Source organism: Pagrus major, chromosome 16, assembly GCF_040436345.1.
Source record: "Pagrus major chromosome 16, Pma_NU_1.0".
Taxonomy (NCBI): Eukaryota; Metazoa; Chordata; class Actinopteri; order Spariformes; family Sparidae; genus Pagrus; species Pagrus major.
The window spans coordinates 10,559,192-10,571,822 of NC_133230.1; the positions used below are offsets into that span (position 1 = coordinate 10,559,192).

A 12,631-nucleotide genomic window follows, 5' to 3' on the forward strand; every position below is an offset into this window, starting at 1 on the left:
CAGTTTGTCAACAGGCTGCTGCGCATAAATAAAGTGATTTGAAGATATTACTCTCCACTCTTTAGAATAAATAATGTGATGCAGCATCAGCCTCATTAACTGGTGGTTTGATCTGTAACGCCGCATTATATTTCACATCAGTCGTACATTTTCTAAAGTCCCGAAGTACAAGTTTGAGCCTTTACTTTTAAACTTTTACTACACTATATTTCTGATGGAAATATTGTACTTTTTTTCAGACATAGGAATAGTACTTAAAGTATCTCATATTAATGTACTTAAGTATCAAAAGTACAAATGATTATCTGCTTATCAGATCCAGTGTTCAGCATTTTTCTGATTATTGGAATAAAATAATAATAAATTAGGTTATTTTAAAAAAAATGCTACTTTGGCTCTGATGCATTATGTAATCTTCAAAGTAACGAGTAACTTAAGTTATGAAGTAAATGTAGTGGAGTATAAAGTACAACATCTGCCTTCACAATGTAGTGTAGTGGGAGAGTAAAGTAACAGGAAAAGAAAATACTCAACATTGTACTTGGTTACAGGACTTGAGTAGATGTACTTAGTTACATTCCATCACAGAGTACTTTTTTAAAATGCACTAATTCAGTCGAACTATTGGTAATTATTTTCATTAGGCTGTTGAATAATGTTGCTGATCGATGGAAATAAAAACAATCGTCAGTTTTTTTGCTGCAGCTTTTATTCCCCGCTCATCTGATCACATCCACGCACACACACACGCACACACCCGCACACACCGAGCGGCAGGTGTCAGCAGAACACACCCTTCAGCGCAGGTATGCAGGTTTGTGCTCCTCCGCCCTGTGGACTGCGCCTCGCTCGGGCTGTGCAGCTGGAGCTGTGAGGGCTCTCAGTATTACGGCTCAAGTCCTCTTGGTGACGCTCTGCTGACATCACTCTGATATTCCCCACTCAGCTCTCCCGCAGCAGACGCGCGGAGCTCCGCCGACTCTCGCACACTCCGTCCGTCCACACTTTGTTTCCATTTCGCTCCTCTCGCCGTGGCCAAGACGCACCACCACACCAGCAGCCGCGGGCTACCTGTGCGCACTGCGGCCGGCCCACACGGGGAGGAGTGTCTCTTCCTGTCATTAACAGACTGAGAGGAAGGGAAAGACAGAAACTAAACACGGTCCAGGGGGACGGACACGCAGAGACAGTGGGGGATAAGAGAAACCGCAACTTGGCTGATTTCCACCCAGGCGGTCTGAACTGAACTCCCAAGTTTCTCGGCCGATCGGAGAAGGAATAACTGGGAGCTCGGCTGCCCCTCACAGCGCTGTTGTGGATATTTACGTCCACCTTGTCTCCTGTTTAGAAGAATGGCGAGAGATTACGCAGCACGCTGTCCGGTCTCTCCGGTGAGAAACACTTGGCTGGTGGCGGCAGCGATCCTCCTCGCAGCTCAAGGTAAGAATAAAAGCAGTCGAGCTGTGTTTTAAGTGAAGCCCTCTCGGTTCTCCTCCACTTCCAGCGCCGCGCGCCCGGAGTGCGGGCAGCCCTGTGCACTTCCAGCCGCGCCTCCCCGCTCCCTCCTGCATGTTTCACTGTCACGTCTTGTGTGTCCGCCCTGGCTGCTGTCGGGTGGACTGTGAGACCTGAACTAAAAGTTTATTGTCGAAGCACAATGTCAAATCTGTGCGTGCGGTGTCGCTACGCCATGATACTGCGAGGTGTGGCTCTCCTGGTTTGTGGTTTTTGTCCTAATTCCTCGCAGCTTCAGACGGCAGGTGACTGTTGAGGAAACCTAATCCCCTCTGAGCCTCTACAAACCCTCCCAACACGGCTGACCTGTAATCTGTGTTTACCTGTTGGAAAGTGTCTGAGGGAAATGGGGCGCAATCACAGGTCTGATTACAAACCATTAGAATAATGGCAGAAATTGGTCCCCGTTGTGCGGAGCAACAGGGTGTTGATGGGAAGCACGGTCTCTGCAGGAATGGAGACGTGCTCGGCCGCTGCTCTTCGGTTGAGAGGTGCTAATGAATATCCATAACAGTAATCCTATAATAACATACAGACCATAACTGTAGAAGTGTTATAGTAGAGAAACATCTCAGCATGTTTACTTCTGTACCTGTATTATGCATATTAAAGAGATTTATGACAAGTTTATAGTCTGATCAGTGGGAAACATGCATTTTAAAAATGTTTTTTTTGTATTTTTAATTTTTTATACACAAACAATTCCTTTAAAGTCAGCTGATATTAAAGGACTATGCTGAGACAATCTGATTTTAAAGTGGGCTCTGTGGTCCAGTGGTTATCCCCCCTTAAAAATCAGCTTCTTGGTTCGAACCTGGCAGCCGGTTGGTTGGTTGGTTGGTAGTCGGTTGGTTGGAGCTCCTGTGTTCTCCCTGAATCCGTGTAGGTTCTTTGCCTGGTTCCTCCCACAGTCCAAAGACATGCCGGTTAGGTTAACTTGTGGCTCTGAATTGCACGTAGGGGTCAATGTCAGCGTGCACGGTTACCCTGTGATGAACTGGCAACCTGTCCAGGGTGCACCTCGCCTCTCGGCCAATGACAGCTGGGATTGGCTTCAGCACCGCAGCCCTGCAAAGGATAAAATAGATGGATGGTTAACAAAACACGATCACTGAAGACAGCAAAGACAAGATGGGACTACTTCTACCATGAATTAATAAACATAAACTATAAATAAACAACATAACAAACACTCGAAAAAATGACACTTTAAAAAATAGTTGATTCTTGCTTGTAAAATGTCAAAATATCTGCTGACAGAACAAGTGGAAATGTAAAAAAAAAACGTCCCTGTATCTCACTAAAACGTTACTTTCAAGGTAATTGTGCCTTATATTAAAAGTCCAAGTCTTGATGAGTTGAGATTGAGGCTCAAAAATCAACTTTCTTACAAATTGGACCTGTCATGAGATATTTTGACTGGAAATTAGTCAAATCTACTCAGACAGTTTTGAGTTTCTGCAGTGAATAAAGTATGGATGGAGCAAAAAGAAAATAATAGTCAAAACTAGCTCATGCTGTAGTTTTTTTTTACATATCTGCCAGTGTACAGTGATACAGACGTATCTGTGGTAAGCACACTGATAATTTGACCCTGCTGATACGAGTTCAGCTCAACTGTAAACTTACTGTCAAGTGATGCAAGCACAATGCAAGACAATGTGTGAATGTAACAGCGAAACCTTAAGAGATAAAAAATACCCAAATTTATGCCAGTTCACTTATTTTGAGCGACACAGAGAGCACACTGTGCTCAACATCCCTGTTGCAGCTCCGCGGGCCGTCGCTATAAAGTTAAAAAAGACTATAACGAACACTTCTGATGCTAAGTTATCCTAGATGCCCGAATAACATTTCTCAAAACTCACTAATGGAGACACTTACTTGGAATATCGGGGAAATATTACACCATAAATAAAAAGGAAGTATCAATAAACTTGGTGGTGATTGCCATAGCAACAATTTATGCGCCTATAAGAACATTACAGTGATAGATTCAGAGATAACCGTAACCACAAGCTATAATAACCTCACTGAAATGCACCGCTGAGTAACGCAGACATGCTCTAACTCCCAGCAGAAACAATTGCCACAGTTTTTTTTTTCTTCTTCTCCCCAACTGGGACCAGCTACAAAATTCATAACAGCAGGCAGTCAGGCTACAGCGATCGGCATAAGAATCTGTGAACCCTCTCTGTCAGCACGAATCTGTCAGCCTGTTGTTTTCACCTGGGTGTAACTAGTATCATCTGTCAGAGCTGTCCCCAAATGGTCACCAAGGAAAAAGAAGATGGGTCATTATGGAGCCGGAGAGATGCGTCGCCTCGTGCGTCGACACGCCTTCGGAGACGTGCCTGCGAGATCAAAGCAAATGGGAGGGCGAGTTATTTCAAGGCCGTGAGCCACGGGGTTAGCACTTTGCATATCTCCGTAGCATCTGTTGCTTAATGGGTGACGGTGGGAATCTTGATTTTTGACTTGAGTGTGCATGGCAGGAGGAAGATTTAAACTTGATTGGAATTTGTTTTGTAATGACGTTCTTTATCTGTGTGCATAATTGGAGAGATGTAAGCCGCAAGAACAGGGAAGCCCCGGTGTAATGGCGCAGAAATGAGGACTGTGGTGCTGGAGACCTCAGTGCTGTAAGCCATGCAGCACAGGTTGGTGCGAGGATGACAGATACTCAGCTGAGACTCTGCTACATCAGGCCAGTACTGTTAAAAAGCTGTCAGATTGTCACGACAGTATCCCCACAGGTTATGAATTAATTTGAACGTGCAACAACACAACTGTCTCCTCGCAGGGAAAAAACCCTGCACACTCGCATTTCAGCTACTTAGGCGGTGAGTTACCGATACTGAATGCACAAGTAGAAGCTCGATTTACCAAGATTGTCCTGACGTATTGTGCAAACAGTTCGAGTTTGTGTGTGCAGCTTGATGGTCTGTGTGTTTTGTATGCTGCGGAAAATAAACAAGAACTGTGAAAAAGGGGTCAACGGCAGTGGTGAAACTTTAACCGTGATGTCGAAAGAGCCGCGTTAACCTTCACTGAAACAGGCGAAATAGAGTTGAGAGCATATCATTCCACAGCAATGATAATTAAGTCACTTCAGGTGTGCCCCCCCCCTCCCCGAGCTCGTCTCTTTGGGCCCGATCCTGCGCCGAAATGTCAATGATGATGAGTCCCCTCGACGGCTCGGTGGAGACGAAGGGCTGATTAGCTTATCACTTGGAGAGCAGGCGGCCGATGATTATCGCCCTCAGAGCAGCGCGGCCTGATTATCGAGAGCTCTTATTAATGACTCATCATCAGCCTCGCATTGCACCATGTTGCTGTTTACATATTTGTGTAGCCAGTGCCGCAGCTCCGGTATGGATCTGTGCTGGGTTTCTTCCATCTGGGAGCCAGAGCAGTCAATCACTGACCTGCCTCACTACCTTTGAGCCTGAAATCGGCCAACTGCTTTTAGTCCCGACTTGTGGGGTTGCAGGGCGAAAAAGACAAATTTCATATTAATTGAATATCCACTGGTGTAGCATCTGCTGCATTTTAAATTAAAAAATCATGAGAAACATCGAGGTTGACTGCTGTAATTTTTGAAAGCATACGCAGCTTCAAAACGAGCGACTTCAAGGCATTCATCTGTGAGCCGCCCAGTTGTGTGCTTTTAGCCTGTGGGGCAGGAGCACAATAATTTGAATTTTTTGTCTTTGCAGGATGCTTTAGTTGATTAATTATTAGAACAAGCCTTGAGGCTGAAAATCTCCCGTTATTTCAAAAGCAAAGGGCAGTTTGAATAAAAATGCCTGTAATTTTCTCAATTTAATGAACAGATTTTTCTCACTTTGCATAAATCCTGCTTTAACCCCGCACAGGCTCCTGACCGCGGGGTAGAAAATGATTTAAAGTCTCCACCATCTTTAAAAACCGGTCTGTTGTGCAGAGGTCCCGGTTCCATTTTGGCTGATGGCAGATAGGCTAAATGTCAAGGAGTATGTCAAGTGATCTCGTGTGTGTGTGTGTGTGTGTGGAGAGGGTTGAGTGAGTGGTTGTCATTGTTGCCTTGAGAGTTGATCATAGGTATCATCACAGGGTTGAAATGTCAATGACCACGTTAGCCAGCTGGTGCTTCACAAGCGTCTATTTGTAGGGGCTTAATGATATGTTTTAGCATAGAAAGCTTTTATTTTTTGGGTTGTGGGCTTGTTAATAATAACAGACTTTGTATACTGTATTTAAATGACATTAAACCAGTAATTTGTACGATATGGCCAGAATTTTTTAAATGAACTGACATTATCAATCTAATTAGAGAAACAACAGTGCTGACAGTGTTGTCAAAGACATCTAAGTACTGTGTTGCAGAGATATCTACTGAAGTTACCCAGCCAGCCCCAGCCCATCATGTCTAATAATACCACTTTGTACAAGTTTCTCTCTTTTACCGAACAAAGATGAGCTTAATTGCCTTGTTAACTCCTCGTAAAACAGTCACGCTGCATGCCTCTCCTCATCCCCAAAGTCATAGTCCTGGTCAGAGCCTCTGTAAATCGCCTCCATACTGCACCCCTATTGTTAAAGTGACCACCGTCGCTCTTGGACGCTGCGTTCAGTCCTGGTCTGGTGTCCAGCTGTGTTCAATCTCACGTCAGGCTCCCAAATCCAATGAATCTGGGCGCCGTCACCCGTAGTGACTCCCCCCGTGATCCGCGGTCCCGGTCCAGACAAACTCTCGGGCCACTGGCTCCATGGCTAACTGAGCCATGAGCTAATTAGCTAACAGCTAGCTGGTAAAGAGCAGCAGCTGTCGGTTACTCTGTAGATCCCCTCGCCAATATGGTTTTGGAACTACCTTCTGGCAATATTTCACTAATTACACCTTTAAATTTAGAGTGCTATAAAAACAAAAAACAAAATTACAAAAACATCAGAAAAAGCAATGGTGAAGAGGTACAACGAGGCGTCCATGCAGAATGCGATCATGAAATGATGAGCCTCTTAATTTGAGACCCACTGTATTTAAAAAAAAACAAGCTGCTGTCATGTGGATGACCAGAAATTAGCCGTTTGCGGGTCCTGACCCGCAGTACAAGGCTTGTTGGCCCCACACTCATATGTTGATGGCTCCTCCTGCTGAGGCATGGGGTGATAATCATCCCCTCGAGAGCAGACCGCTGATGCTTACTGAGAGCGTATTAATGACTCACACCAACTCAAACTGCACAGTAATGCTGGGGGCTGTTAGTGTTTAGGCCGATTTGTTTGTCATTGTCTGGGCTGTCATGTGTGGTGGAGACTCTCACCCAGAAAAGCACAATATCAAGTCCTGCTGCAGTGAAGAGGGAGCGTCTTCCTCCTCAGCCCTGTTCACTTATTAACTGACAGATTTGAACATGGTGTTGCATCACATACGCTGTGATTTGTTTGTCTGCATTAATGTTTAAATTGGTCTCCTTTTTTAATTTTGGCTCTCGGGTCTTTCTTATTGATCGAGGATTAAAATGTTAATGATTTCCCACCATAGTTGTGGGCTGCTGAAGGATGGACTGCTGACTTTGTATTGCAGGGTCTTGCATAATGCTGTTTACTTGTTTTGTACAGTTGGAGAATTGTTGATGCTCTCCTTTTCATTGCAGCGCTCACAGCCTGAGTTAGACACTGGTGCAGTCGGTCACTCAGAGATTGGGAACAGGTTGTCATGGATTCGGCTTTTGTGGAGGAGACAATTTCACATCCCTTTGTTGTGCGATGTGTGTATGTCTTTGTGTGGACCTTTTTTTTTAAAAAAGAGGCTAGTAATTAGGTGGGAGAGGTTTGGACTCTGGGTTGCTGTCAGAAGCTCCATCAGTCGGGCTCGCAGAGACTCCAGGAGGCAGGTTTTTATTCATCACTCTGTCTGCCAAGAGCCAGCAAGAATGTGTCTCCACTTGGTCAGCGTTTTTTCCCCCTTTTTTTAATTCCACTTCTGAGGAAACCAGTTACTAAGCAAATTCCAGATCACATTTCTAGAAATAACCCGTATCATGGCTAACACCTTGGCATTCCTTAGTGATTCCTCAGCAAACAGGTGTCCACGAGAAGAGGGATTATGGAGCGTAGCAACAGGAACGGGGCCATGAATCACAATGGAGCCGGTCCAGGGATGGCCAGGTTTCTGCTTTCAGCTTTCACCTCGTCGTCAATGCTTTCTCAGATCAATCACAAACGAACACACAGGCTTTTCCCGCCTTCCGCACACACACATGATCAATGTGGCCACCCTGCCAAGTTTGACTTTTACAGCCATGCAACTTAGAGCCAGCCTTTCATACCCGGCTCAGTCTTTCATTTTCCTGTTCTTTTATTCACCCATTCTTTCTCCGTCAGTCTTATTCTGTCGCCCTCTCTTTCGCTCTCATTCTTTTGCTCACGACCCTATTTTCAGCCGGCCTGGCAGGCTGCCGCTCCGTGGCGGCTCCCAAGCGAGGGACCCTTTGTTGAAACAGCTTTTGGTGGAATTAAAAAGGGTGCCAGCACACTCTCTCTCCCCCCCACACCTCCCCTCTCTCTTTTCCTCCCTCCGTCCACTCCGCTGCCTCTCAGTTCATTCTCAGCCTCATTGTTTAGAAAGAGAGGGAGCTAGAGGGGGTAAGAGAGAGGGAGAGGGGGGTGAAAATGTGTGAAAATGTTTAGACAAGCTTTCCTACTCTGTCTCCAGTCTGTCCCGAGCTCGCCTCGTCCACGCCGTCCATCCTATCCTTCTGTTCAGTCGCTGCTTCTTCTCCAGATATAGTCTGCTGAGACAAAATGGAAATTGCTTTCACCGTCTGTATGGGAGTACAGCCGTGGATCAGGCTGTGACGTGACTTTCCTCTTGTACCCATGTCGGCAATTAATGACCACACTAATACAGTTCGCTTCACTTATGGAGCCTGTAGCTGGGGATATTTCCTACGGAGGGAACTCAAGGAAAACTCTCTATACTGCAAGTACCAAAACTCGATCATGTTGGCAATAATGAAACTTTTCACTACAGCAGAGCTAATGGCGGTGAAAATCACATAGGGTGCCAGGTGCAAAGATAATAGAGCATGATGATATGCAAGACGGGGGTGTCGCAATTTTGGCTCTAAATCCAAAATCGATTTTAGATCATCCAAATCAAAGGGAGTGTTTGCGATAGAAAAACCCCTTCAAAGACGACACAGCTAGCTCACCGGTAGCCTGCAGCTGTGCTTTCACTTAAGTGCAAGAAGACAATCAACCGACTGGTACAAAATGACTCTGAGAGTGTTGGAGATGTTTCAGAGATCCTTAATTGATTCCCTTGAGGAGAGGGCTTACTCATGGGGAAGAACTGAATTGAACTAATTATGCTGCCCTTATTGATTTGCTTGGGAAGATGGTTTACCGGGGGACGGATTTGAGAAACTTTATTTTTGGTGAGGGGTATTTGAATTTGCCACCATGAATGTTTGACACCACCAAGTCAAAGTGTTGAAAAATACCCCCAAGAACTTAAAAATGTAAACGACAGCTGTTGGTGCATTAAACTAGTGATAGATCTATAAATCCAGATTCGAGACTAGCCATCTAGCAAAGCTGTCATAGCCGCCATTTTTAAATAAATGGCCTTACTGTCAAGATGCAGTCACCACTCCTGGTTTCAGTCTGTGTTCAACTGGACTGCTTTGTCCAAAACTCAAAACTGAATATGATCAGCTTCACAAGAGGAAGTAGGATTTGATTATATATTTGATTGCATTAGACAGTGAACATTTGACTGTACATTTTGAAGCACCATGCTGTCAAAAGTTGATCTGTAGTGGCATTTGTGTAACCACCCCCTAAATATCCTCATTGACTGCTTCTGTCATCATTTGTGTGACTATCAGCCAGGTTCAGAAAGTGAAAAGTGAAAGCCTTTCCTTGCTCCTGGAGGATGTACAGGTCACAGAAGCCAGCAAGATAAAAATAAAGTTAATTTCCTGCCCTGTATCAAGTGCTAGTGCTAGAAAGGCCAAGCCATTGTCAATTGTCTTCAAAATGTGCCTGCATTGCTATTCAGAGACCCATTTTCCTTAGAAGCCTTTCGTAGCAGATTTTCTTTGCTGTTATTTATCTTCAGCTTAAACTTTTTACCATCCAGCCAGTTGAGAAACATAGTGGCCTTTTTTTTGACCCCCTCAGAATTACTTGGCTTTTTGTGTTCGAACCACAAATTACAAACCATCTCTGCCTTATCTGAATTTCATAACCCAACACAAAGCAACAAAGCACGGAGAAACGAAACGTCTTTTTCTGGAGTGAATAAAGAAACTCAACACCTCACCGAAGTAATGCAAATGGAATTGGGAAAGAATGGAGAGAGCATCGATTTATCTCTGCTCCCCCGTCCATAAATAACTGTCCTGCTCTGTGCAGCCTGGAGACTGTTAGCAACAGGTTGTGGAGGTCAGCAGCTCGCCAGCCAACAGAGAGAGAGAGAGTCTCTGTCTGTATTGATGAAATGTTAAAATGAAACAGGGCCAAAGACAGGATTTGAGTGCAGCTAACAGTCTGGCTCTTCTCTCACCTCTCTTAGCGTCCTTGGCTGCTTCAATATCATCTTCTAAATTGACTGCATCGCCTCTCGGTGCACGTACGTGTGCATGCGTGTGTCGATAGCGATCGTCTTGATCGACTGCATCCGCTCTGACAGTGTTGTTTCTCATTTGCATAACGCAAGCTAACAGCTCCCCTCCTTACCCTGTTCACAAGCGACTACTGTTCACACAGCAGCACACTTGAATGCGAGTCACGAGCACATTAAAAGAGAATACCGGTGTCATTTAGAGTTACAGCCCATTTACTACCGCCTCTGTCTCGTGTACGGTGTCCCCAATCATTCTGAAATGCTTGCCATGTGTAATTAGATCATGTTTTTTTTTTGTCATATTCTGATATACAGGCACCGTGCTTATTTCAAACCTGGCTTGAAATGAATGCTGTCCTGGCAAACAGAGCAGCCATGTGTAAAGAAGACATAGATGTGTGAATTAAGTTTATCAGGCTGCTTGTTTTTCAGGGATTGTTTCCTGGCTGAATACCGTGTCTTCCTGCGGGTGTCATGTGACTGACAGGAAACAGACTGTTGGGAAAAGCTTGTCTATATTTTATATTAACAATAAGACATGGGTTCCTGTCTGCCTTTAGTCAAAGACATTGATGTATGTTCTGGTCCAGAGGCTAGGGACTGACACGAGAAACACGAGACCCAATTCACAAGAATTTAAAACAGAGGAAATTTGACACAACCAGCTGAGACATTTGTTATGACCCTTAATTTTCATGTGATACTTTAGTCATGAACTGAAAGGGGAATTCCACTGATTTTACACAACAAAGTCTGTTCTTGGCTGCTATTATCATCCCCCACCTGAAGCTCCAGCTGTCTAAACTGTCAGCATTGGAGTTGCATTCTGGGTATTGTAGGCACCTGGTTTTGACAAGGAATAAGAATGTGTACAATAGTAAGGATATTTCTGGTTCTTTGGCAACCATTTGCATAAATGTGACTTAAGTTGTTTAGTCTCAAGCAAGGTCCATGTCATTTTTCTTGGCCAAGTTTAGTCCCAAGTCGCCATTTTTTATATTTTATATTTAATACTTGAACTGAAAACATAAAATGAATAGAGAGTCTTTAACTTCCAAGTCCAAGTCAGGTCTGAAGTCATTTATTCTCTGTCAAGTCGAGTTGCAAGTCATCAAAATAGTGACTCTAGTCGACTGGGGGAAAAAAAACATCTTTGGCTGTGGAGTTGGAAAGAAGTGAGCTTACCAGACCTCATCACTGATTAGGGATTGGAGTTGCGTTGTTGGTATTGAAGGCGTCAGGTTTTTGACAAGGAGGAAGAATACGTTGAATAAAAAGGAGGATATCTCTGGCATCCTTTCTCGTCTGTGTTTAGACTGCATCGTGAGTTTGATAGTGTGATAGGAATGTAATGCTAAACCTGTTCTTCTACCTACCAGGGCCAGTGTTTCCCACACATAGACTTTACTTGGGTATAATAAAGGCTGCCCAAGGACATTTGGCAGCAGAAATTGTGTCATTTGAAATTGTTTTAGCCATCCGAGGGAACAATGCCATCGGTGATCAACTAACCAGTGAACATGCTCTGCTCTCTCTACTCATTCCCTCTGCTGACAATCACACACGCTCTGCAGAGGGAGGGAGGGAGAGATGTTCTCTGGTATTACATCCCTCTTGATTTAATGCAGGCCTACTTAGGCTGTTGTTTCATAAAAGCTTGTAAGTGTACTTGGTTGGTGCATTGTCATTCAGTACATTGCCACGCTGGTTTCAATTGTTTCCAGAGGCTACATCATCAACGACAAGCCTCCTCAGCACGCACTGCACCTGGAATTACATGTGAAAGAAATCCACAATGTGAGGTGGGTACATACAAACAGAAACCGAAAGAGGCGAGGCGAGCCAGTGTGTGTGCAGTAAGGTGGACGATTAACACAATACTATGTTGCAACACAGTTAATCTGCTGATTACATTAGTGATTCATTGATTGTTTAGTCTAGGGGTCATCAACCTTTTTGAGACTGAGAGCTACCTCAAGGAGCGAGAGAGTAACATGCAGGGCAACATGTTTTATAAACCTGCCCAAGTAAACTATATGTGTGGGAAACATTTAATAGGTTGCATGTATGAGAAGACAATCTAGGTTAAAGGTGCCTTGCGGGTGACTCATATGCTCAAGCACCGTGTTGGCGACACTTCAGTCTATAAAAAGTCAAAAATGAAACGCTCATCACAATTTCCGAGAGCCGAAAGTGACATCTTCATGGTGCTTCTTTTGTTGAACCAACAATCTGAAAGCCAAACACTGTAAATAGATTTTCTTTTGCTGCCCAAATAGCTGCATCTCTACTGGCTCCAAGAGATCAGCTGACGTGCACCGGGGTTGTTGTTTAGCTGCTCAGGTGTTCGAGCTGATTGAGTCTTTCAGCGACAACCTAAAAGCCAAATGACGTGTTAGAAACTGTGGTGTTCTGCTCTCCACACATATCTCTTACCACACATGGGAGTATTTCACACGTCTGGTGACTCACTGTGACTCTGTCCTAGTTTACCCACAG

General features: G+C 44.4%; 1 protein-coding gene across 2 annotated transcripts in view; it reads left to right on the forward strand.

The window, feature by feature from the left end:
• The first annotated feature begins 744 nt into the window (after positions 1-744).
• pvrl2l (PVR cell adhesion molecule related 2 like) overlaps positions 745-12,631 on the forward strand; it is a 313,868-nt gene continuing 301,981 nt past the window's right edge. For both annotated transcript variants that reach the window (XM_073483881.1, XM_073483880.1), the window contains exon 1: positions 745-1,440. In XM_073483881.1, coding sequence (XP_073339982.1) covers positions 1,353-1,440 — 88 coding nt within the window. In that variant the 5' untranslated portion in view covers positions 745-1,352. The remainder of the gene's footprint in view (positions 1,441-12,631) is intronic.